Source organism: Quercus robur, chromosome 6, assembly GCF_932294415.1.
Source record: "Quercus robur chromosome 6, dhQueRobu3.1, whole genome shotgun sequence".
Taxonomy (NCBI): Eukaryota; Viridiplantae; Streptophyta; class Magnoliopsida; order Fagales; family Fagaceae; genus Quercus; species Quercus robur.
Genome location: NC_065539.1, coordinates 41,029,841 through 41,056,362, shown reverse-complemented (window position 1 = coordinate 41,056,362; position 26,522 = coordinate 41,029,841). Strand labels below are relative to the sequence as shown.

Below are 26,522 nucleotides of genomic sequence, written 5' to 3'. Positions count from 1 at the left end.
ACAAGGGGCTCCTACTGGCAAAACTATACATTCTTCTTAACCTGTCTATTTCGTCTGGACGGTAGCAATGAATGAATTCACGCACCGTCAGCCTCCTAGCGCCGTCTGTCATAGCACCATAGAGAATCTCCATTGCTATGAAGACCCTCCAGGCGTTTGGAGATATCTGGGTGACAGACAGACCCAAATATTTTAAAAGTTCTCTATGTAGGGTACTTAGCGAAAACCGAAGTCCTGCCTTCAGCGTCTGCTCGTACACTCTGACACCTTCTACCCCGTCGTAATAACATTTCTCTGATATGTAGGGTAGACGGATTGGAATGTAGTCCAGAATTTGGAAGTTAGCCCTAAAAGTGCTGAAGTGTTTCTCCTTAATGACGGAAGTGAATTTATGCACCGTCCACTCTAATAGCATGATGAACTCTCTAAGTTCATCAGCACCGATGATGGATCCCAATGCTTGATCCTCGCCGTCATCAGAAGCATCTTCTGGCTCAACCATCTCCGTATCCTCATTTGTTGAGGACGAGGAAGAGGCGGACGGACTCCTCTCTTCGCCGGGACTGTCTGGGTCTCTATGACCAAATGGGTATACTTCCTTGTATTCCGTCCCATCATGAACCACTGACTTATTACTTGACGCACTAGATATTGCCTACAATTGATGATAAAACCTAAGACTAACAGATCTAAGAGTATTGACGGGTGTGTAGGTCTAGCTAAATATAATTACAAATGCAAGACTTGTAAATAAAAATAGCAATACTCACCGTTCTCTGAAGTAACTAAAGGTCGACGGTTGTGTAGTCGACGGGTATGGATGTACGACGGAGTGCTCTGACAAGGTTGACGGTGGCGCTTTGACAATGTGTTTTAGCTGTAAAGTGTAGAAATGAGGATGGAGAAGAGTGTTATATATATACCTGAAGTGCACGGAAGACGAAGCGATGCTTCGATCCGATACAAAATCCAATCGAAAAGCGACACGTGGCATGCTCATAAATACTTGACAACCTGTCATCAAATGGTTGCAATTCGTGTCCTCCTGGAGAACCGTCAACTTCAGGGATCTTAAACCGACATCCTAAATATTCTTGGACCGTCAACCCCAAATAATATCAAACTGTCACTCTAAGGGTCTGTCCATCTAAGTCATGACGAGCCCATAGGGTGAAGGGGGTAACTGAAGGGGCAAAAATTAGCATGATGAATCTTCACCACATTGGGCTTGACGGATCCAAGCCCATGGGCCGGCAATAGGTGAGCCTAGGGCCTAGAATGATTCCAGATACTTGTTACACACGTTGGAAACCTAGTAGAGTCTCAAAGGAAATCAAAAACCTAGTGCAAAGAGCATTCCAGAAGATACGCGCGTTAATGAAAGATCCTCTCTACAAGGAAATGTCTTGACCATCACGTTTAGGATTAGTCAAGAGGATTCCTATAAGGAAAAGACTTTTACATCAAGGAGGAGAGGCCAACCTACTACTACTACTATAAAAGCCTCAATACCCTCACAAATCAAGGTATGCATAATTTACCCTCTCTAGCACTCTAGAGTTGTGAGAATAATTCTAACTTGACCTTCGGAGGATATTTGGCCGGTACCACACCAATACTCTCTGTGAGGTATTCTATTATTTTGTTGTGTAGGTCTACTTTGAGCGTGCGAGTGCTGCGTGATCTATTGGTGATCATTTCGGCATCATCAAGAATCATAAATAACAGGGAGCATTAAATGTTAAGTCAAGACAAAACTAATGAGAATCAGTTTCAAACATGATGTTAGGCTGTTAGCCCTTTGCCCATGACAGTTGAAACTTGAAACCCATCACGAACTGCCTGCAGTTCAGCTTTAACATTTGTTGTGACACCAAGGTTTAAGGGGAAAAACCCTTTTTGGGATCTGAAATTTACATCTTGACCCTTATTGCAATTTTTTTTTTTTTTTTTAAAATCTCTATTTGCATTCATAAAGTATTGTAAGGTCACATCTCCTTTTATAATACAAATTAATCTCATACATCAAGAATTTTAAATTTCAAAACAATTATACAAAGAGTGATTCTTGGAGAATGGAATGTGATTGCTTCCTTAGAGGACTCCAATAGTAATGGTGGTTGACTAGTACCAGATTTGATTACATTGTAGTCATGAACTCTCTACTCCTAGCATTTCCCCATTCTGAGTGTTTGTGACATTGTGTCCCTGAAAGAAAGAAGAAGGTTAAAAATGTTAGTAGCAACAAAAGTAGCAGGTGCATACCTTAAATTGGGCTTGGCAGTACCACTCTTGGATCAAGTAATCATGGGATGGGAGGATATAGTCGAGGAGGGTCAGGGTCAATTAGAATGGGGTTTGTTCAAGCGGGTATCAAGCAAGGCACAAGCGAGTTTGCTTGTGTGAATATTGTGCAATGATTGCACAAACTTTCAAAGTGGTGGTGGTGTGTGTCGCCGCCGGGCGGGAGGGGGGGGGGGTGGTGGTGTTTCGCTAAATTGAGAGTCGAGCGAACTTTGAGTGAACAATAGAATTCATTTTATCAACCTAATTAGAGATAAAGAGACCTTCTATTTGTGTTTTGAAGCTAGTTCTTGGGTTGTAGAACTTGAGACCAAGATTGAGAGACATAGTGTTTTTCAAGAGAAACCCACACATCGCAAGATGATGAGTCAGGAAACTGTATAAAGAACACCCATTGTGCAAGCTGAATTGATCTAGCTTAGCAAAGTTCGATCCTATTGTTCCCACTTTAAGAATTCAGGACTGATGTCAGTTGTGGGTTTATCCTCTGCATCAACAAGGAATTTGGTTGACCAAATTGTTACTTTATAGAAATAGAAGAAATTGTGCTAGCCATAGAACGTAATTTTCAATGAGGTTAGATCAATACCATTCATATTTTTTCCCTTAGTGTCAATTTTGCATGTTAGAGATATATTAGCTCAATGTAAGGGCTCAAGCCTAATCCTTCTAGTCTAGAGTTTAGCCTACTATATATAACAGTTGTCTGGCCTGCACAAAGGCCAAAATACTTCAATATTCACTCCTCGGTAAAAGTTCCTACTTTTGATTTACATCACTGCTCCACTTCCCCATGCATAAATAATGATGTTCAAAGAGATTCTTTCAGCCTTCAGTCATCTCAAATTCCATTGCTTCATTGATGGTTTTGAGATGAGATTCTTTTAATCTTTTATCTTTGAGTCAAAACCTACTATTGCTGCTCCATGCGTAATATTTTGGTTCAGATAAGAAGATTCTTTTGGATTGTAGTTTCAAATATTCCAAGACTATTTTCCAATTATTCCAAGGCTACTCTCCAATAATGTTTGCAAGACTACTTTCAAAAGTATTCCAACACTGCTTTTCAACAAGATTTGGACAAGATATAGACAAGCTTCTTGCTATGGATGTTTTGAAGACAAAAGTGAAAATTCCACTATTTACCATATTGTTCACAGATTATTGTTCACCAATTACTATTCACAGTCACTGTTCACTTTTACTGTTCATGGTACTGTTCACTCCGAATTTTTGCTTATTTAAGGGGGGTTGTCCCTTAAGTTTAAATAGGTTTTTCTTAGAACTTCCTCTTAGAACTATTGAGAGCCTTTCTTTGAGAAAGTTCCTTATTTCACCTAAGAATTTCCTACTACTTTACAATCTTGTATCTAGAACTAGAACAAGTTTTGTAACTGTTAACCTGTACTGTTGAGATCTTGTAACTACTACTACTGCTGTAAGTGTTTTGTGCTATTTTCAATAACAAGTACTTTCAGTTTTCTGTTCATTATACTACTTGTTGCCACCACCATCTTGGGCGGTTCTAAATTTTTATTACTTTCATATATACTGCTTGACTGGTTCTACTGCCTTACTACTGCTTTTAAATTACTTTGATTATAACTGCAATACCGCCTCCTTAGCTGGTTCTACTTTGCTTTCATAATATTTCTGATTCTACTTTGCTTTCATAATATTTTTAACATATATTATTTGCTGTGCAAGTGGCTAAACCCTTGTTTTTACTCAAGCCCAATCCTTCTAGTATAGGGTCTAGCCTACTATATATATATATATATACACATTGCCTCTTGTTTTTACTTCTTTTTTGTTAGTTTTGGGCCTTTTGGCAATCCGGTGCGCTGTGCTCACTATAACAGTTTTCTGAGAAAAGGTAGAAAGAACTATATAGATGTTTATATGAATAAATTGAATATAAGAGAAACATGAAAACATGAATTAAGCTTGCCGATCAGCCTTGATACTTCTCAGCAGGTCTTATTTTCGTTACAATTGAATTATGCATTTCATTGCAATATAATTTATGAGAAGAGTAACAATAGATAATGATATTCTAGCTATTCTCTCACTTAAACACTAGATTATGGCAGGTTTTGTCACAGGGGAATGGGCAATCAACAGCCTTAATGTTAGCTCGGTCAAAATACCAATTTCCAACAGATTCTGCAACCCCCTGCAAGTTAATCACCAATAGTGAGTGAAAATAGGCTTGTGACAAAATACTGGAAATATATATAACATTTGGTTAGAGTGGATTTGTGACCTCAGTGGTAGCTATTAAGACAAAAGGATGGCTCCTACATCCTTCATTTCTTTTATTAGAGAAACTTAAAGAGTACAATGCACTAGATTTCGGTTCATAGTTTCTTTTTAAAGGTAACCTTTTGCTATGCCAGCCATACGGACTAAAAATTCTATTCCCTCTTGTAGTTAAGAAGAGCAATGGCCAAAAGAAATCCTTTTTCTATGTCTTACTTGATTGCACTAAAAGGAGACTACAGCCAAATTCATGATTGATTAGGAACAAAATATCATATGCTTAAGGTAATTTCTGGGTAATAATCCTGATATCTGCAACCTATTGATCAGAGAGCCTCAGATTTAATAACCTATCAGAAAGAGGAAAGTGTAGAATGGGATATTTTCACTCTAAGACTAGAATTTAAACCTATTACTAGGTAAAAATAGACCACAGAATCACTAATAGAATAATATAAAAGCACATTGAATACAAGAGTAAGTTACTTTGCTACAAAGATTTTTTCCAAGCAAATGTAAGCTAGTAGAATCAAAATCATCTTCTACCTAGGATTTGCACCCAGCGATGGTTCAAATTTTCCAAGATATTGCTGGGCTCCCCCGGAAAATTGGTTGAAAGCCAATAAAGACAAGGCTTTTGACTAGGGCAAGAGTATTTTTTTTCATTGTATAGATATTTTCCGAACAAAAATTATAAGAAAAAGGAAGTGGTAGTAATTGAGATTAGACATGCCTTGTTTCCTATATGGGGAGACTTCTGAGCAAACCATGTATCCTGTCTCTCAGTCTGGCAATGGGCAAAACATGAATTTATGAATAACCCATTTTTATTGGAGCTTGAGAAGCCTTTTACGGCATTCAGCATTTGATTTCGGAAACCTATTTTATTCAAGACAGGAAACACAGATAAATGTTAAAATTGTAGTTGAAGGTAATATAGAAGCAAAAAAAATATAGAGTAATGAATTGGTTAACACCGACATTTGAAACTAAAAGCATAAAGAGGCTAAAAGAAAAAGAATCTAATGAAATCACCCTGGAAAAATTGAATCTGTGATAGAGTGCAATGTGCATAATTTTTTCTGCATGCATGCCAATGGCCATGAGGATCAGCTGATGGTGGAGCTAAACTGGCCTGGATCTGATTAAGGGGACAAAATACTCAAGTAAGTAATATATATATATATATATATTATATATCAATAATTTCAAGTTTTCAACAATGGGGGAGGCGGGATTCAACCCCGATTCTCCTTATAAAGTAGAGGAGGCAATGCTATTGAGATACAAGGCTCTTGGCAATAGATCATTTTTTAATAAGACAAGTAGACGCCATGCAGCATGCAAATAGAGGCTTCAAATTTATGCAAAACCTGTGTACCACAGAAAAGACAAGGGACTGGCTACAACAATTTCTTTGCCAACATGCAAATTTTTTGTAAGTGATATGATGATTCTAAAAATGTGAAGGACATATTCTTTCCCAATTTCGGACAATTATACTACATCATGAAACCTAAGGATATATGTAAACAAGATCCACTTGACACATTCATTTGCAAATTTTATGATACTGTTGGAATAGTAGAAATTCTGAATCTTGACTAATTACTTCCTATATGGTTGAAGGATAAATTAAATGTAGGACATACCTGCCACATATCATAAGCCGCATTGACAAGAAAAAGTGGGGTTTTAATATCGGCAATTAAGTGCTGAGGGAAGAAACACTGAACATTGAGGAAGAAAATAAAAGATAATTATTAAGATTACCAGACATGAGGGCAACTTAAATTTCCTGTGGTTCTACTAATCTAATGATTGGATTTAAATAAGAAAGAATTACCGAGGTTGGATTGAGGTGGTTGGTACAACTCCATGGAAGACTTTTCTTCACTCCCTGCAAGTTATACATTTTTGAAAACTCAATGTCATGGCCATCATTAAATTAGTTGGTCATTAACACTGAACTTCTGTTGTCTAAGATAGCCTAAAATAATAATATATAGAAGATGGTAAGTCCAGCCCATGATGGGACAAATTTAAAGAATTCTTTATCAGTTTTGGGATCCCACATCGGCTAGAATAATGATTTGGAGGTGCACTAATCTATTAAAAATAGTAGTCCCAATTGAAAATAAAATAAGTAGGGAGGCATTTTAGTCCCTAAAATAGAGTGGTGGTATAGCTTTGTTGCGTATGTGTGAGAGTAAGAAACAAAGCTTTATCTAGTGAGAGAGTTAAAAAGTAAGTTTTGTCTAGCGTGTTAGTGTGAGGGCACATTTGGATGTGTTGGGTTTTTTGGTTAGTTTATATTTGAGAGTTTTTATGAGAACTTATGTGTGATTGTAATCCCAATTTTATCTCAGAAGAGAAATATAAACATCATATAACAAGATTTTCATCATAATAGAGATATATGAACTCCCATTTAGTTACTTAGTAATTGAGCTTCTTTTCTTCCCATGTTTGAGAAGCATGAGTCTTCTGATTTCTTTTATCATTTTCTGTTTGTGTGGTAAGGTAGGAAGGAAAAAAAGGAGGTGGGGGGGGGGGGGGGGGGGGATGGTGGTTAAGTTGATGTTAGGAACCTAGAGGTTCCTAATGGAGATGGGTATGAATTGTAGGGGGATTGATGGGAATTGTAGGAAAATTGACTTAATTCGAGATAGTTACCCTCCATAGAGAGAGAGAGAGAGAGAGAGAGAAAGATGCACTAAGAAATTGGTTTATTTTTCCATTCATCACTAATGCTGAATTACAATCATGTATTTATAGGAGACTAGATCTAATGTCATTGGCCTACATGGCCTAAGATAACTGGCTAGTTAATTCAACATGTGCTCTATAAATTAAGCCATGTGTTAAATGAGCTACATGTGCTCAAATCCTAACTAACTCATAATAATCTCAACCAACTACCTAACTAAAGGGAACAATTATTTCATATTCCTAACATTTTCCTCCCCTTGAAAACACCTTACCCACAAGGTATTGTTGTGAAATGACACCTTCATTAAAGGAGATCTTCCAATGGACCAATACCTTAGTGACATTTTGATCACCATATTCATGCATTTCTCTTTGACAAGTGGTCCCGTGCACATGAAGGTTTCTTCTTCGTAGATCTTCAAACTTTGCTCGAGTTCTTGAGCCTTCAATGGTTCTTCAATCTTCAAGGTCTCATTGGTTCTTTGAACCTTAGAATATTCTTGTATCCTCTAGACCTCGTTTAATTCTAGAACCATTAAAATTGTTGGCGCTTGCATCTTGGATTCTTGGATCACCGACTCTTGGATTGCCAATTCTTGAATCATAGACTCTTGAATGCAAGCCTCCATTGGTGCATCAAGAATTGGTTCTTGGAAGATCATCATCACCTTCTTCGTTGGTTCTTTGGACTGAATTTCAAGGGCAACATGTACATGGATATCACCATCCACTTTAACACAAAAATTAACATCCCGGCTTGCAACTACAGCAATAAATTCTTGGAACTTAATTTGTTCTTTGAGTTCCATTGAATCAAGAAATTGTAACTCCTTTTCCGTCATATTCTCAAGATCCTCTTGCAATCTTGAGAGCTCTTCTTTCATGGCCGTTTTAGATTCAGCCAAGGCCTTGACTTTCTCTGAAACATCCTTGACATCCTCTTAAACTTTGTTAACTATTTGCTGTAATTCTTTCCGTAGTTCTCTTCGGTCACATTCGCTCGTCTCAAGATCGACGGCTCTGATACCAAATGTTAGGAACCTAGAGGTTCCTAATGGGGATGGGTATGAATTTTAGGGGAATTGATGAGAATTGTAGGGAAATTGACTTAATTCGAGGTAGTCACCTTCTACAGAGAAATAAAGAAATTAAGAGAGAGAGAGAGAGAGATGTACTAATGCACTAAGAAATTGGTTTATTCTTCCATTCATATCTAATGTTGAATTACAATCATGTATTTATAGGAGACTGGCTCTAATGTCATTGGCCCACATGGCTCAAGATAATTGGCTAGTTAATTCAACATGTGCTCTATGAATTAAGCCATGTGTTAAATGGGCTACATGTGCTCAAATCCTAACTAACTCATCATAATCTCAACCAACTACCTAACTACCTAACTAAAGGGATTACAACAATTATTTCATATTCCTAACAGTTGCATTGTCAAAAGTATAATCAGTCAACAGCTCACTACTTTGGAAGCTGATTATTACTACCATCATCAAAATTCATATCTGTATACTTGGTTCCTTTTCAAAGACAACAAGGTGATTACCATCAACTGCATTTTGGTGTATGGGGGGATGTAGGAAAATATATGTTCAGATTTCCTAATTACATTGTCAGCAAAACAACAACAATAACAACCAAGAATTAGTCCTAAAACTTTGGTGCAAGCTATGGATCCTCAACAGAATAATGAACATGTTTCTTAACATCCTAATATTCTCGTTTCAGCTATAATCATTTTATGAACATGTTTCTTAACAACCCAACCATATTGTCAAGAAAGTTTGCCTTTATTTGCTTTTTTCTTTTTCTTTTTCTGATAATAGTGCATTGCATCATAGCTTCCTAGGACAAAACTCAAACCAACATCAAGAAACATTTGCCCCCACCCCCCAAAAAAAATAGAAGAAAAAAATACCTGTAACCAAACCACACCTCTGAACATACTTCTCAAAGTGCGCCTACCAGATACATCAATTCTGCAACTCCAGGCAAGACCATTATGATATGAGCAAAATAAAAGAATAGTAAGTCAAATGATGCCATGTTACAAGGTATATACGTATCAAGGAATAATCCACCATCACTCAGGCACTTGACTTTAGTGGTCCAAGGAAATAGTCCCCGAAATTCATCACAGTGTAGTATAGATGCCAAACCACCAGCAGAGCATCCAGATAGTAGAGCCTAAACAACAAATATAAAATGTATATAAGTAACACACAAATCTGAAAATGAAACTAAATTTGTTTTAAAATTGATAGAACACAAACCTGAGTAGCACGGCGCATTCCCTTTGACATCAAATCTTCCATAGCAGCCAACCATATTCGTTGTCCTCGAAAATACAATTGTCCTGCCTGGGAAACAAAAATGAAGTCAATATTCATTCAACCACAAGCATGGCATCTTGTTGATCCAACCAGCCTAATAATTGTTCATTTAAGAGGAAATCTTCTTTAGTAGCTTATGATTAGCAAAAATGCATGTCTTTTGCTGAGACAGGGGATTCATTGTCCCCTTACTTATATGTAATCACCATGGAAGTTCTTTCAAGATTGTTGCATTGAGCAATCAAGAAGATAAGACTTTCAGATTTCATCCAAAATGCTCAAACCTCCCCTTAAAAATTTGTGCTTGGCATATGATTTGTTTGTATTCTTGACTGCTGATAACAAGTCTGTTATATAAGTGAGGTGCTTTAGGAATTCAAGAGTATTGTTGGATTGGCAGCAAATTATCTGCAAAGTGCAGTGTTTTGTGCTGGATATTCTCAAGCTTAGAAGAAACAAAGTCTCAGCATTCATGACTTTGAGGGGGGACAGCCACCTGTCAGATATTTGGGTGCACCATTGGCGCCTGAAAAACTAAGTCTGCTTGATTATAAACCCCTGGTAGACAGAATCATTTCAAAGATTGATTCATGGCTATCAAACAAATTTTAATTTGCTGGTATGGTCCCTCTTATTTCATCTGTCTTGTTTAGCATCCATTCCTATTGGGCGAGTCTTTTATTCTTCCTAAACTGTAAAAGCCATTGAGATGAAGTTCAGTAGAAAAATCTGCCTTTGCAGCCAAAATAGATTGGGAGCTTGTATGTGTTCCGGAAGTGAAAGGGGGTTTGTCTTGAAAGGGATTGAGGATTGGAACAAAGCATCTATAATGAAGAACATTTGGAATCTATTCTGACAAACTAGTTTAATATGGATTGTTTGGGTAAGAGAAAACCTATTGAAAGGAAAGTGTTTTACGATACTGCAGATTCCTCAAGAATGTATTTGAGGATGGAGGAAAATCCTGAAACTCAGAAGTATTGCAAGACCTTTAATAGGACTAATGATATAACAACCACAAAAAGAAAGAAAGCGACATCAGGATAAATAATTGCAATCATAACAAAATCTTTTGATTTTTATACACACTTTTTTTATTAAATGCTTTATTTTATTTCTGCAAATTAAAAATAATAAGAATGATTTTTCACATACTTAAGACTTCTTGGCCCCAAACAATTTTATCACTGCCATTCTTCTTCAATCTATTTCCACTGACCTTATATTGACTGTCCCCACTAAAAGATGCACCATCACAATAACGAAGTTTGACTCTGTTCCAATTGAAAAAATCTGGGAGTATTGCAGTTGCATTCAGAAGATAAGATAATTTTAATGGCTAATTGAAGAAAAAACATGCAAGACAGCTAATTATTTAGATTTAGCTCTGCAATAATGCTGATAGAAATATAACCTGGGTTTTCTTCTGCTTTGTTGCTTAATATCCCTGAAAATTGTATCTGCCTTTCCATATATGTTGAGGAACCGTGACGAGTATTTTTACGATAAACACAACTTCTAATTGAATCACACCACCCTCCTCCCTGTAAGAAAATGACAATCTCTTAGTCTTCTTTCAAGGAGATCACAGAAATCAATAGCGAAAGTTGAGAGAAAAAGTGAGAAGCTTGGAATTAGAAGCATGAAGTGGCAGCAGGAATCATAATCAAGAACATTTTATTTCATTGTAACAGCTTATAAAATGATTGATTAGGGTCTGGTTTTTGTTACCAAATTTACCAGAATGTGTTAAAGTAGGAAGCAGCTCCAAAAGCAGATACCAAAGCTACTTTTCACACTCAATAGCATCAACACAAAATCAGGATAATGGCACAAAGAATTCAAGAGAATATTCTACTCTTTGTTTCTGCCTATCCTAACTCAGTTTGGACCAATATCCAGAAAGGATGCAGAATTAAAACCAGCATTATTCCTTTGGGTCAAGAACCGACTGGATCATTGCTAATACAAAACATATCTTGATGTCAAGATTGAAATTGTAAATAATAGTCTCCCCTCTTGTATAAGATCAGGAAATATGTAGCCAGATTCCTTTATAAAGAATTTATACCCTTGTGAATGTAATACCCAGCAATTGCAAGCTGTGGCTAAGATTCTAAAAAGTTCATAACCCAGGAAAGGGGCCTGGCTTTAAATGACACGATGATGATGATGATCAAACTAGCAAGGATTGCATTTGGTCAGGGAATTGAATGAATTAAGGAGAAAATTTGCAAGAAATGGATCAGCATGGCTCCAGACATTGGACTACTTGAGAATTAGGAGAGGCTATACAGATGGTAGACATCTTCAAGTTCAAGAAGACAGGATACTTACGAGCCCCCAATTTCAACACATAAGACTTCTTCTTAGCACCCCCAGTTCCTGACAAATACTAGGGGTAGACAACCTGTGCTCCACCAATTCTTGACATCTGCGCAGGGTTACTTTGTCCCAAAAGCTTCAAAATTTCTCAAAATTTTAAAATTTATCAAACTGGTGTTTCATATTCAATCAAATTAATAATATCTAATTCAAGAAGCCTCAGGTAAGAGACACACATTATGTCATTTGTTCCAAACCCAATAATGAGTTGATAGAAGTACTTTACCTCACAAAAATATGTAGCCTCTTTCCTTGAAGGCAAAGCACTAATCCGTTTCATCCCCCATGATAAAAAAATACCGCCAATGGGGAAGGTTTAGGAAAATCGACTTTTGAGTGTTGAAGATGGTACCTGGAAATAAGGATGGCTGTGGTGGAATTGGGCTGGGTCCAAGGTGCTGTACGTAGTGTTGAAGGTAGTAAAATGGAGAAACCCACATACAGGTTATGTAGTTTGTTCCATTTGAAATTGAAAGAGTCATCTGACAATCAGATTTATAAAGGAACTCCAAGCTAAAGTACTTATATTTATTTTAAGGATTGTGATTGCTAACTATCAGATTGTGAAAACAATTTGTGCTGATGATGAGAAATTCAGCAAAATTCATACCGGAGAGAAGATGGTCCAAAAATACATTTATTTATCTAATCAGCCTGTGGCTCTTTATATTATAAATATATGTAGTTTTTCAAGAAAACAGGGTTCTCATTTCATGCTACATAATGCATTAAAGCAAAATCTTTAAACTGCAAAACCAATTTAATTTCAAAAGCATGCTTAAACAAAACATGAGAAGATAATTGAAAGCAACTATAACTTATGATAATGGTTACATATTTAGGTCATGCAACAAAAGTGCCCAATGGAACTAGACATTATGACTGTTGGTTATGGACAAGGAACTGATGATGAGGAGGATGATGACGACAACAACAGGTGTCATATTGCCGTGTGTTAAGTGTATGCTACGTCAAAAAGATTTGGTGTGACTACATACCTCCAACTGAATGAGCCAACTGTTTGCTCCTGATCCATATCCTCGGTGGAGATGGTAGCCTGGTAATGTTCCATCCAGGCAGACTGCACATACAGGTGAGAAAGAGTCATGAAATTGTGATGATTTTCCAGATTCTTGTATCAAATATTACAATGGTTTGCAGCAGAGTAGACCCGTTTCACTATAACTGAGATACTATACAAGCCCTGCTAAGCAGTAAAAACAGCAAACCAGCAGATATACAGCAACTCAAAACAACTAAAAATTCCAGGCAAATCCAACTGACACTTAAGCTCCTAACAAACCAGTTATAAGATGAACCAAAACTAATAAGGTATTGAACTGAATATGCTGCAAATCCATGGACAGAAACGGAAACCAATCACTCTGCAAAAACAGAATAAGGGATTCCCCCAACAACAGATATCATACAAGCCTTCTCTTTTTTAGGCATAATAATTGAGAAACTCATAAAATTGTGCAAGAGTTGAATGTAGGTACATTATAAGAAATCAGATAATTAATAACACATGCAGAAACTAGGAAATTTCTTTTGAGATATTTTGCAATATGTATTATAATATAGGCCCAAGTGTCCAAGGCCCTAACCATAAACACAGTATTTATAACAACCAACCTTACTGGTTTAACTCAATCCCATTGGCATAGTTGTTCCTCCCTTTGTAAGGGTCCAAGTAAAAGCACTATTTACATCTACACTATATCCTAAAAGGACTATTCTAGTCACAAATGTGGCTCCTTGACCTTGTAGTTCTTTATAAAGCTGAGATCACCCTAATATATGCCCAATGTGAGACTCAGCACACACCCCACAACACACACTCAATCAATTTGGGACATCACACCCACAATCGAGTCCCTTCCTCTGGCACCGAGGATCCTACTGACATTACCCAACCCAAGCTTTGTCGCTCCCATCAGATAAGACTAAAGAGCTCCTCCAATGCACATTCATGATTTTCGTTCTTTATCAAGCCCTTATCACAGTACATGAACCTCACACCTTCTGTGAGGCTACCTTTGGCCCCTTATGGCAGCAAGTGTTGGGGATATTACACAAAGTAATAATGGAAGAATAAGGTTAACACAAAAGACAAACAAAACCTAGATTACTTTGAGGCACAATATCGTTTTCCTTAGACAATATTCTCCTCCACGCTATTGTTGCTAAAGGGTTATTGCAAATTTGTCTCCAAGATACAACCAAAATGTTGGGTTCTATAGATAGCAATTCTGGAGAATGACTATAGGATTTCTTGTGTTTCTCTCTAACTTACTATTTCTCTCTATATATACCCATAGGGTTATATTTCATCAAAAGACATGTATGGAGAGTCAAAATGTTTCATAAAACCATTCACAAGACTTGAAACATCTTCAAACTTTTAGAACAGTCACCAAAAATTTCTACAGAAAAATTCAGTTTCACGAGTTTCGATTGGTCGAGAGCTCCTTTTGATTGATCGAATGCTCTTTTCGATCGATCAAATGCTCTTCGATAGAACAGGAATCGAGCATCAATCGAAACAGGGAGAGACTTAGAATAGATTTCCTTACCATTTCAATCGATCGAGCCAAAGTTTTGACCGGTCGAAAATACTGAATTTTCTCATAACTTGAATTTTCACTTTATGAAACAATATTCTCCATACTCAAACATGATTATTACAATTTATTCACGTATATAACTATATACACAACAACAAGCTATCAATACCATTGAACTATTGTATGGTAACTGTGTTGTTGTACTAGTCCAACTCTATATGCTTATATAAAAGCACCTCTGGGTACAGGTCTATACACATACACAAACGCAGAAACATAGTATTTTCAGCATGAAACACGTCAGGCAAAGAGAGGAATATAAAACAACAAAGATAGTCACTATGAGATGAGAGATTCAAAGACCCATTAGGGAAAAAATGATTTTAAAATAAAATGAGGCATGAGTCCAATGAACAGAGTTAGCAGTGTAACTAGAAACAATTACAAGCAATGTAGCATAAAAAGAGCAAGTTATACTTACATCCTATCACTTGTCATAAAGATTCAATGGAGATAGAATAGTAATAAACAAATGAAAGCGAACAAGAAGGAATACCAGCGCCTTTGGCAGCAGCTCCATTGATAAGAGTAAGACCCACCAGCAATGGCTTACTAGCGTAGGAGACTCCATAACTCTGGTCATAATAATGCTGCTCTGTCACATTCAAATCCTCAAAACCATCTATCCATTTGCTGGAAACTGACCCCAGCAACCACAAAGCCCACACTAATAACCTCATCTTCATTTTCAATGCTGCTGACCCCTCACTCCCATTTACTACTTCGGCCATTGCTCTCATTTCAGTTGTGGTGTAATGAGCGTCTGGTTTTGCACTATGTTTTTATACTAGCAAACAGCATTACCAGCAGATCACTGTTAGTAATAAATAAGAATATTAATCAAGAGTCTAATATTTAAAATATATAATCAATGAAGGGTGTCAGGACTAAGAAGATCAATAATTCAATATACATTATGGAAATGATTATTACACGCTTCGAGTTGCACACTTACTTGTTATTGTCCACTCGCACTACACTCACTTGTTAATTGTTATTGTCCACTCACGTAGTGCGATGTAAACTAAAATCGTGATTTAAATACATAATTACAGGGTCCATTTAGTAATGTTATTATTATTCTAATAATTTTGTTAGTATTTTTTAAAAATAAATGTAAATAAAAAAATGTGTAATATTGTTTAAACACTAAAAATTATTGTTTAAACAATGATAATAAACGGACCCTTAAAATAAGAAATGAATAAATACTAAATATGCAAAAATAAATATATAACAAGATTTTTCATATATCATATGTGGCTTATGTTAGCCTATATAGGAATGGCACTGAGAAAAGGCATATAAAATGTGGTATATATTTGTGTATATTTTACAAAGCTTGCTCCCAAGTCCAACCTCACATGATAAGAAAACAAAAAATCCCTACCGACATACCAACTTGGGAGTCGGGAAAGAGTGAGCTGCTGGCTAGCTGTATCACACTCATTCGTAAGTGATGGACAGGAAGATGACCCACGGCAAATTCTACAACCATTATTACATCATGAAAAACGTCATAACTATTTGCAGTACTTGTGTACTTTTTCACACTAACAAGGGCAGTACTTCTGTACTCTGTCCACACCTCTGAACTCTCCCTTTCAAGAAAGTAAATACTATACATTCAATGCAATGCCAAACTTAATGAATACAAGAAAAATACCTTCATGAATGCCAATTCCCAAGTGTCTAGAAAGATACGACATCATGGTTGTGGTACAAGTGGTGGGTTTTTGGTGAGTGGTTAGATTTATGTGGTGGCTTTGTGAGTGGTTGTTAGTAATGTTTGAGTTTGGTCATGTGGCTATTAGTATTGTGTTGACTATTGGGGTGTGATTGGGTTTTGGTAGTGTGGTGGCTGATAGTGCGTAGGATTGTTGGATTGAGAAAGAGAGAGACAGAGATAATAGAAGAAAAATAAAAAATATATAAAAAAAAAGCATAGTTTAAGACTACAATCTTACTTAATATCATTAATATTAGTACATATTTTGAAAATCTAACCGTTAGATTGTATGTTTCTTACGCACTTAATATACATGTAAAATTTTGTGTCGATCAGATATTATTTACTATATAATCTATAAGTTTATATTTTATGCATAATTTTAAACTACAAAAACTTACAATTTAAACAATTTATTGATGACATAGCTATTAATTTTTAATTTTTTAGAAATTTTACAAGCATAAATGATATAAAAAAGAAATTAATCCAATAATAGATTTGTCAAAATTCACCTCCAATAAAAAAATATTGAAAAAAGTTGTAGCCTTAGATTACAACCAGTTTTGTAACTAAACTTTGTTCATATAATACATAATTTATTTTCTAAATTATTCATAATGACTAATCATCTATAACAAAGCGTTTTCCTCATAAGAGAATTTTATTTTAGATATATTAACTATTAATTAAGAAAATTTTCTTTATATAACCATTTACCAAACCAATATAGGGTTTGGTAAACAAAGGGTAAGGATTTTTTTTTTCCCTAAAATAAACAATGTTATACTACTTTAGTAATATTTTTTAAGTAATGACTTTTATATTTTCTATAAATAAAAAATTATATATATTTGTTGCTTTCTTTAATATTAAAATTTTCATACACTCATATTATGAGCCAATTTACTAGTGATAGAATATAGTGTGGATTAAGTTTTTCCAATCATAATAGTTAGAAAAGAATGAGAAAAATAGTTTTGTCACCGTTCAAAATTTCAACCTGTAACCTTCTACCTTAATGTTATCTTTAATCCCAAATCAGTCTATCTCTCTTGAAGTATACAAAATATGATCATGATCTCTCTTCTTGAATACAGTACTTATCTTAATACATCCATAAAAATATACCGAATGAAAACATATCCATATAAAGATGCTTTGCAAACAAACAAAATGCCATATCAATCGCCGCTTAACAATGATTAATTTGACTAATTAGAAAACAATTTGTTGTTGATAATCTATTAAGATTATTTTCTCTATAAAAACTGCAAAATTTTCCACCCAAAAGGATTATCAAATAAACAACCGGGCCCTGGCCCACCTTCACCAAGGTCGGCTAATTCTGATCCATATCCTTTATCAGAGAAGCAAAAAGAGGAAATTAAGGATTTGAATCCGACAAACTCCACTACTTCTGGTGTCTCAAGGAAAAGGTTTAGAGTGCAATTTGGAAGATTGGGAAGAAACATAAGGCAAAGGCTTCTCTGTGGTTTTTGCCCTAATGAAGGTACACCTGAACTCTCAGTAAACCCTAATGATTTTCCTTTCTCTCATTCTGATGATTCTTTTGATAATTATGTTAATGGAATTGGAATTGGGCATTAGGAAGCTGGCCCTAAGCAGCTTCCCCAAGGGCCATGAAGATCTTAAGTTGGAACTGCAAAGGTCTGGGCAAACTTACTGCAATTCTTAAATGTAAGAAAAAGGCCCTAGAACTTAAACCTGATTTAATGTTCTTAATGGAAACTAGATTACCTAAAGAGAAGGGTAAGCAATTGTGGATCAAATGTGGGTTTAGTGATGGCTGGGAAGTACCTAGGGATGGTTTGGGTGGAGGGTTGCTTTTAGCATGGTTACCTGGTCTTAATGTGCATATAGTTTTTCATTCTAATAATATTATAGATGCTGACTTGTTAGACTCTAAGGGTAATCCTCTGTCTATTACTTTCATTTATGGTCACCCTGAGCATGCTAAGAGAGGAGAGGTGTGGCATCAACTAAGAAATTTAAAAAGTTTGGCCCATCAGAACTGGCTATGCATAGGGGACTTCAATCAAATATTGTATAAAGAGAAAAAATTTTCCTTTAACATGGGTTCCATTGTAGGGGCTGACTTGTTTCAGCAAGTTATTTCTGAATTACATCTTTGTAACTTAGTTGCTACTGGTCAGAAATTTACCTGGATGAATAACAGAGAGGAGGAAGGGTTTGTGATGGAGAGACTAGATAGGGCTTTTGCCAGTGTTGATTGGGTTAACTCTTATCCTCAGCACTCTCTCCTAAACCTACCTATAGTGGATTATGATCATGGACCTATCTTGCTAAATTTTGAGAAGCAATTACCCTATAGGAAAAGACCCTTCAGATTTGAATTAATGTGGATCAACCACCCTTCTTGTAAGGATATTATCCGTCAGGCATGGAATTTACATACTAAAGGCTCTAGGGGAGCCCAATTGAACAATAAATTAGCTAATGTCAAAAAGGAAGCTATTGGGTGGAACAAATCGGTCTTTGGAAAGGTGGAGTTGGAAATCAAAAAGAAATTGGCTGAGCTACAAGAGATGCAAGATTCAATTGCTTCTTTAGAAGATGTTAGGAAAGAGAAAATCTTGAGAGAGGAATTGGAAGGGCTTTTGAATAAAGAAGAAATAATGTGGGCACAAAAGGCTAGGAACAATTGGGTCTTGTTTGGAATGGTTGTACTTTTACTCATTTGTTGTATGCTGATGATTCCTTATTTTTCTTCAAGAATGATAATAAGTCTTTAGTAAATCTAAGATGTATTCTAGATTGGTACTGTAACCTATCTGGACAGTGCAATAACTATGAGAAGTCTGATCTATTTTGCTCTCCAAACATGTCTAATGAAGAGCAGGTGTGTCTAGCTAGATTGCTTAATGTGAACTTGGTGCAAAATCCCAGTAAATACCTTGGACAAAACTTTAAGCTTAGGGGCAATAAAGTGGCTGACTTTCAGTTTCTGGTGGATAAGCTTCAATCTAAGTTACAAGGGTGGAAAGCTAGCCTCCTTTCTCAAGCCGGAAGGACCACACTTATAGCTTCTGTTCTTCAATCCCTCCCTTTATATACCTTTTCCTGTTTCAAGGTACTTGAAACAATATGCAAAAAGATGGATTCCATAGTCAGTGCTTTTTGGTGGGGTCATGACCTTGGGGTTAGAAAGTTGTGATGAATTGGAACAAGATTTGTCAACCTAAATCTTGGGGTGGGTTAGGTCTTAAGAAATTCAATTTAATGAACCAAGCGATGTTAGCTAAACAATATTGGAGAATTAGTCAACACCCTAATTCATTACTTGCAAGGACCTTCAAGGCTAAGTACTTCCCTAGGGGGTCAATACAAGATTGTTCCCCTAAACCACACCAGTCATGGGTTTGGAGGAATATAATCAAGTTTGATAACCCTAAACTTAAGGAAGGGAGATGGGGGGTAGGAAAAGGATGCAATATTCCTCTTAGTCATCAAGATTGGTGTAAGGGTCTACCTTATAATCTACTTCACTCTAGTTTGACTACTGGTACAGTTGCTGACCTTATAGACCAACAATCTCATAAGTGGAATTCTGATTTAATAAGAGATATTTATCCTTTTTCCCTTATGTAAGGAGATATTACAAATTCCCCTACCTAGGATCTATTCTGTTGATCATAAGTTACTATGGAAGCACTCTAATAGTGGTGAATTTGAAGTTAAAAAAGCATATAATATTCTGCTAGAGGACTACCTGACACTTTATATGATCATCACAGCCAATCCCATGCTGATAATAAAGTATGGAAGCTAATATGGAAGATAAAAACCCCACAAAAATTTTGTAATTTTATTTGGAAGCTTTTGCAGGAGGGTCTTCCCACCAGACAGCTTCTAAGGAATAGGGGAATCATTGATATTGGTCCTTGTCCTTTTTGCAACTGTGCAGAAGAATCCACAACCCATTTGTTCCTTATCTGCCCTTTTGCTAGAGCTTGTTGGCATGGGTCACCATTAGCTGTTCACACATCTGATCTTCTTGGTATCTCTGTGCAGCAATGGTTAAAGGGATTAATTATGTCTCATAGTTTGGATGATGAGGTTTTTATGGAATATATGCAGAAAATTTTCATCACATTGTGGACAATTTGGTACCATAGGAATAGAGTGGTTCATGAGGAAATACAACCAAATCCCTTGGACGTTGAGCTTATAGCTCAAAATCTGTATTGCAGGTACAAAGAAGCATACTCCATCAGTTAGGAGCCAAACAGAAGCTGTTCCAGATCAAGAGTTGAACACAACACAGAAGCAGGACATTGGTAGCTGCTAATCAAGATTGCAGAGGTAAGAAACTCAAGATGTAATAGAAGTGCTTGGGCTTATGAAGCTAAGGATATGCAAGGAGTTATCAAATTGTGTGGTGTAGCTAGCAGTAATGCAAGTTCAACAAATGGGGCTGTACAGGAGGCTTTGATGGAAGCAGTCATCACAGCCAACAACTACGGATTTAATAGGATTCTCTTTTTGACAAACAACAAGAATCTGATTCAACTTGTTCACAGGTCTAAGACTCCAGCTTGGCATGAGAGGTCCTTGATGGCTGATTTGGATATTTTGTATCAAAGTGGTTTTGTTTGTAATATGTTAGTTGTTCCCAATTGTGTCCTTGATTTTGTTGATGTTGCTGCAAAAATGGCAATCCGAATGCCACTACTTCATACTTGGGTTTATCCTAGTCTTTTGTAATTTGATAAACTCTGTATCATCCTTTGCTGGTATCAAATATATATATATATATATATATATAACAACAACAACAACAACAACAACAATAATACAATTACAAAGGCAAAAATATGTCACTCATCCAATTATTTTTGTTTGACTAACCTTTGATTTTATCTATATAAGTGACACTATAGGATATTTCTAATAAAACTATTAAGAGTACTTTCTCTACAAAAACTACAGTTTTTCCTACCCAAAAGGATATATATATATATATATATATATATAAACGAAACTTAATAAAGTCTCATAGTTTAAAACCTAAATGGATCACTAAAAAAATAAAATTCTAACTTGCAAAACAACTAATTATTAACCTAAATTAATTCAAACCAACACGATAAAGAAAAGAAAAAGGTGATTGGGAATCGGAATAACAAAATACCTAAATATGCATAAAAGTCGATACAAATTTGCCAAAAAGAGAAATAAATGTGATGTGATAATTAAATCAAAAATAACCATTAACGGAAAAAAAAAAGTAGTTGAAACAATAAATAAAAAAACACCAAAAAAAAAAACAAAATTGGGGAGAGAGAGAGAGAGTATTGACCTTTTTTTTGTGAACAACTTGGAATGAATATGGGAGAGAGGTGGAAATGAAGTAAAAAGAAATTTGTAAGAAAATTAAGATGGAAGAGTTAGGATAAAAGTATATGAAAGGTTGAAAAAAGTGAAACGGTAGAATTTAAAAAGTTACAAAGGAGAAATTTAAAAATATATAAAGGAAATCAAATAAAAAAACTTAAGAAAACAATCACTAAAAAAGTCAAATTCTAACTTTCAAAACAACTAATTATTAATCTAAATTAATTCTGTAAGGGCGGTGTTTTGGTTCCTGAGCCCAAAAGGTAGAAGGATTCAAGCCCAAAGAGCCCAACACAATAAATTTGTAGAGAGTGGGCTTAAAAACTAGGTTTCAGTGGATCAAACAATGTGCATAGTGGATTAAAGGTAGTAAGAAAGTAAAGAAAGACAAATTCTATACAAAGAAAGCCTTCCTTGGCAAAATCCAAGGAGAGTGGTCCTTCAATATATTTCTTTTGGATTTAAATACAAATTCAATTCTTGTTGCTCCAGTGTTTTCTCTACAGATTTCCTAATCCCCTTATCCCTAGAGGATCTCTCACATTATATATGCTCATTTCGCCAATCCTGGCCCTCCATTTGTTGATTATGCAGGCCACTACTTGAGTGCTTATCCCATCAGACGCTCTCCCAAATCTTCTATGAGTTACGGCAACCAAGAGAACACTGTTCAGGGGTCTTCTCCACATAAATGTGGTCAGAGAGTTTGGTGAGGTTCAATAAATGTGGTGGCAGTTACCATCCCTCCAATCACGTCAGGGCTAACCCCTTCTTTGAAGCTCTTCCTCTAAAGTGTGGCCCCCCTCTAGTAATGTGCCCTTGATGTGGCTATGGCTTACCTCTCCGACTTTACCGTTCGAACGTATAAGCTCCTCAGAACTGTATTGGCCTTGGGTATGACACATGGCATTATCACCTTATTAAATTTTTGTACCCCACAAATTCAAACCAATAGGATAAAGAAGAAAAAAATGTGATTGGGAATCGAAATAACAAAATGCTTAAATACGCATAAAAGTCTATACAAATTTGCCAAAAAGAGAAATAAATGTGATGTGATTATTAAATCAACAATAACAAAAATAACCATTAACACAGAAAAAAGTAGTTGAAACAATAAAAAAAATCACCAAAAAAAAATTTAGAGAGAGAGAGAGAGAGAGAGTATTGACATTTTCTCGTGAACAACTTGGAATGAATATGGGAGAGAGGTGGTAATGAAGTAAAAAGAAATTTATAAGAAAATTAAGATGGAAGAGTTAGGATAAAAGTATATGAAAGGTTGAAAAATGTGAAACGGTAGAATTTAAAAAGTTACAAAGGAGAAATCTAAATATATATATATAAAGGAAATTAAATAAAAAAAATTTAAGAAGACAATGATTGGAAGAGATGAAAAATTGAACTAAAAAGACAATGGTTGAAGAAGATGAAAGGTTGAACAAACTAAAAATTGTAAAAAACTAAAAAATTTGAAAGGATGCTAATGGCGTGGCATAAAGAGAGCTTTGTATATATATATATATATATATATATATTTAGACATTGTTTGTGGTTTAGATTATTCATTGATTTTATTATTTACGTATAAATATCTAAATTAATGTAAGTGAATATGTAAATGCAAAGTTATATATAAAGTTAAAACTGTTAAAGTTGAATGTGTAAAGTCAATAAATAAGAAAAAAAAAATGATTATGTAACCAATGACATAGTAGATGATGTGGCTCAATATGAACGTAATAACAATAAAAGTTACATTTTGACTTTTAAATATACTAGTTAAAGGCCTGTGTGTTGCATGGTTTTATCATAATCTTATAATATATATATATATATATATATTTTTTTTTTTTTTTTGAAAAAAAAAATTACAAAAAAAATTATTATTATAAAGAAATGAATAATGAGTTTTTAATTGTTACGCCACATTGTCCATGCATGCATCATGAATTGAGCTACTACTTCATATGCATCAAAGTCTGTATCTTTGTTTGAAATTTCTACCGATGGTGAAGCGAAATCAAAATATGTGCACGGGCAATCCTCTTTTTAGAAATTCAATAGTGTACAAAACTATATAGAACAAACAATATATTTTTAATTATTTGTAAATAAAAATATTAATTGTGATAATATTTTTTTAATATAATTATTATAATTAACATGTAATCATGCAAAAATTGTCATTTTGAAATTTGAATGCCTTTTATTTGATAATATTTAGTTTTTCATCATACCTACAAGGCTCCATCTCCCAAACTTATGACCTTGTACAGTATCTTTTATCAATTAATCCAATTTTATTTTGAAGACTCTAGTCTTGATTGATATTAGGTATGTCTTCAGGGTTTTTGTTAGGTATTTCACGTCTTTGCAAATTTGCAACAGCATTATCATCTTGGTTTATTGAAGTATTCATCAAGAAGATTAATTTTACTTGGAAACAAATTTATTATTAAATAAATGTGCACAATTGAAGCAAATCTATACAAATTTATTATGTAAAATAAATGTATGACTATATTGATTAACTTCAATTGTTCATTGCTTATATGATCTGTTCGCAAGAGTAGTTTTTCTTTGTCTTTTGTTGGCTGAATCTAAAGATATTGATAGTCATAAATTTAATAGTATGTATATTTGAAAGAAAATCAAGTGCATGTAAAGTGTAAAAAAAATATTTGCTTGTGATGGTGGTTATGTCTTCCATGTCAAACCGCTTCTTGGAGAGGGAGTGGAAATTTTTTTTTTTGGGTCAAACTGAGAGAGTGACATCATTTGAAAAAGAAATCAATATATAGTAGCTAAAACATTAATATTTAGAAAAGGTATTTGATGCAGATAGTGTTTGCATATTCTCATTTTTGTTTAGCTGTCTTAGGCTTTGTCAAATTAGGTTTGTTGATCCTTGTAATTTATTTTAATTAGAAGTTTTTGCATTCATGCTTTATCTAATTAGTTTTGGAGGTGGTATTTGACTTGGATTAGTATTTCAATTGAGATCAAATTCAAGTAGGATATAGTGATATACACATGGCTTAATATTTATTTATTTTTTTGATTTTATCTATAAATTTCTTGCAATTTGAGGCAGCCAAATTTTTTTTTAATTTTTTATTTTTTTATAAAAGATTAAATGAAGAATTTGGATTGTAATCAAATTAAGATAGAATTTGGATTGTGATCAAATTATGAATTTTATAAGAGAAGTTAAAATCATATAAACATGTACTATACTACTATGTTTCTGGTTTTATAAAAAAATTATGAATTTTATCCACTTAGAAATTATAGGAGAAGAAAAATATATTTATTTTTTTTAAATATCTATAAAAATTTTGGCAATTTGGTAAAGTCACTTGGCGCAACCACGGCTTCTAAGCCCAACTTAATATTATGCACATGCTATGCACGGCTTAATAAAAAAAATTATATATAAATTTAAAAAAAAAAACATATTTTTTGATAATGTAATTAAAATTAATTACAAATAAAATAGTATTAAAAATTTAAAAATTATGGCAAGTTTTAAATTTTAAAAAGCTCTTAGTAGTAATATATATGTGTGTGTCAGTGTGTGTGTGTGTGGCACTTAAAAATCTTTCCATTATACTTGCTAACATGTAGAGTAGTAGAAGTGCTAACCACATATATATATATATATATATATATATATATATATATATATATATTTCTTGCATATATAACCCAAAAAAATTCCTTAAATTACAAAAATATAAGTATCTAGACTGCAATGTAAATGTAAAAGTTTATCTATAAATTACCAATCATAGCAATTTTAATGTTGCCATAAGTGAGGAAATAATTAGCATAATATATTAAGAACAACAAATAAAAAATGTATCAATAACTAAGATGAATTGCATTATCTAAATTTTTTATAAAAGAAAATCATAACATTTAAGCAATAATTGAACTATGTTAGTGTCTAGACCTTCTAGGGTACCACACTCAAAATAAATTCAGAAATAGATAAATAAAGGTACATACAAAGAAAACAAATATTGTATTGCAATGTAAATGTAAAAGTTTAAATATGAATTACCCATTTCTAGCCATTTTGATATTGACATTTGTGTCAAGCCATTTTGATATTGCTATTAGTGAGGAAATAATCTGCACAATCAATTAAGAACACCAAATCAAAAATATATATATCAATAATTAAGATGTACTGCATTATCTAAAATATTTTAAAAAATCATAGAATTTAAGCAATAATTGTACTACATCAATAGAAAAATAGAAACGCAATAAATAAAAATAAAAAGAAGATAGCTCTTCTCACATAAAGATAATTCTTCTCACCGAAAAGCCATATCTTTCCTTTTGTAATTCTTCATTTAATTTTGGTTTTTTTATTGATTGATTTTAGCATTCTTAAATAGCAGAGTAGAGTTGTAGTAGAGTTCTAGTTCAACTCAATTTCTATAAATAAGGAAAAAATTGAAGAGAGAGATGGATTGTAGCATGTCCAAATCTCATAAAAAAAATTATTCCTAAAAAAAAAAAGTTGTATCAATTATCTAATGATTTTTTTTTTTTTTTTTTTGTGAAACTTAACGTAAAAAAAAGATGACAAAAAAAATGAAGAAATTATGTAATACGATAGAATGAAAAAAAGTTTATATCACAAAATATTAAAAAGAAAAAGTAAAACCGTGTAGAAAAAAAAAGTTGATATTAACTAAGCTTTGTGTTTATCAAAAAAAAAAAAAAAAAAAAAAGGAAGGGAATTTAGTGTTTTATTAAAAC

General features: G+C 34.2%; 1 protein-coding gene and 1 long non-coding RNA gene across 4 annotated transcripts; both read right to left on the bottom strand.

Moving 5' to 3' along the window:
• Positions 1-4,222: 4,222 nt before the first annotated feature.
• Positions 4,223-16,443, bottom strand: LOC126688771 (pectin acetylesterase 10-like). 3 transcript variants are annotated; one of them, XM_050383589.1, is made up of 13 exons: positions 16,302-16,443; positions 15,132-15,449; positions 13,007-13,089; positions 11,038-11,167; positions 10,843-10,916; positions 9,564-9,650; positions 9,353-9,477; positions 9,209-9,269; positions 6,413-6,466; positions 6,219-6,296; positions 5,602-5,707; positions 5,300-5,445; positions 4,223-4,480 (listed from the first exon to the last, which is right to left on the bottom strand). In XM_050383589.1, the coding sequence occupies exons 2-13, from the start codon at positions 15,373-15,375 to the stop codon at positions 4,373-4,375; spliced, it is 1,296 nt and encodes a 431-aa protein (XP_050239546.1). In that variant the 5' UTR covers positions 15,376-15,449; positions 16,302-16,443; the 3' UTR covers positions 4,223-4,372. The 3 variants fall into 3 exon arrangements, with proteins under 3 accessions (XP_050239546.1, XP_050239547.1, XP_050239549.1); XM_050383590.1 differs by having other exon boundaries at positions 15,132-15,422; positions 16,302-16,407; XM_050383592.1 differs by lacking the exons at positions 13,007-13,089; positions 15,132-15,449; positions 16,302-16,443 and adding an exon at positions 12,235-12,406.
• Positions 7,279-9,202, bottom strand: LOC126688772 (uncharacterized). The gene is made up of 2 exons (XR_007644348.1): positions 8,675-9,202; positions 7,279-7,488 (listed from the first exon to the last, which is right to left on the bottom strand). It is a non-coding gene; the product is annotated as an uncharacterized LOC126688772 (long non-coding RNA).
• Positions 16,444-26,522: the final 10,079 nt, after the last annotated feature.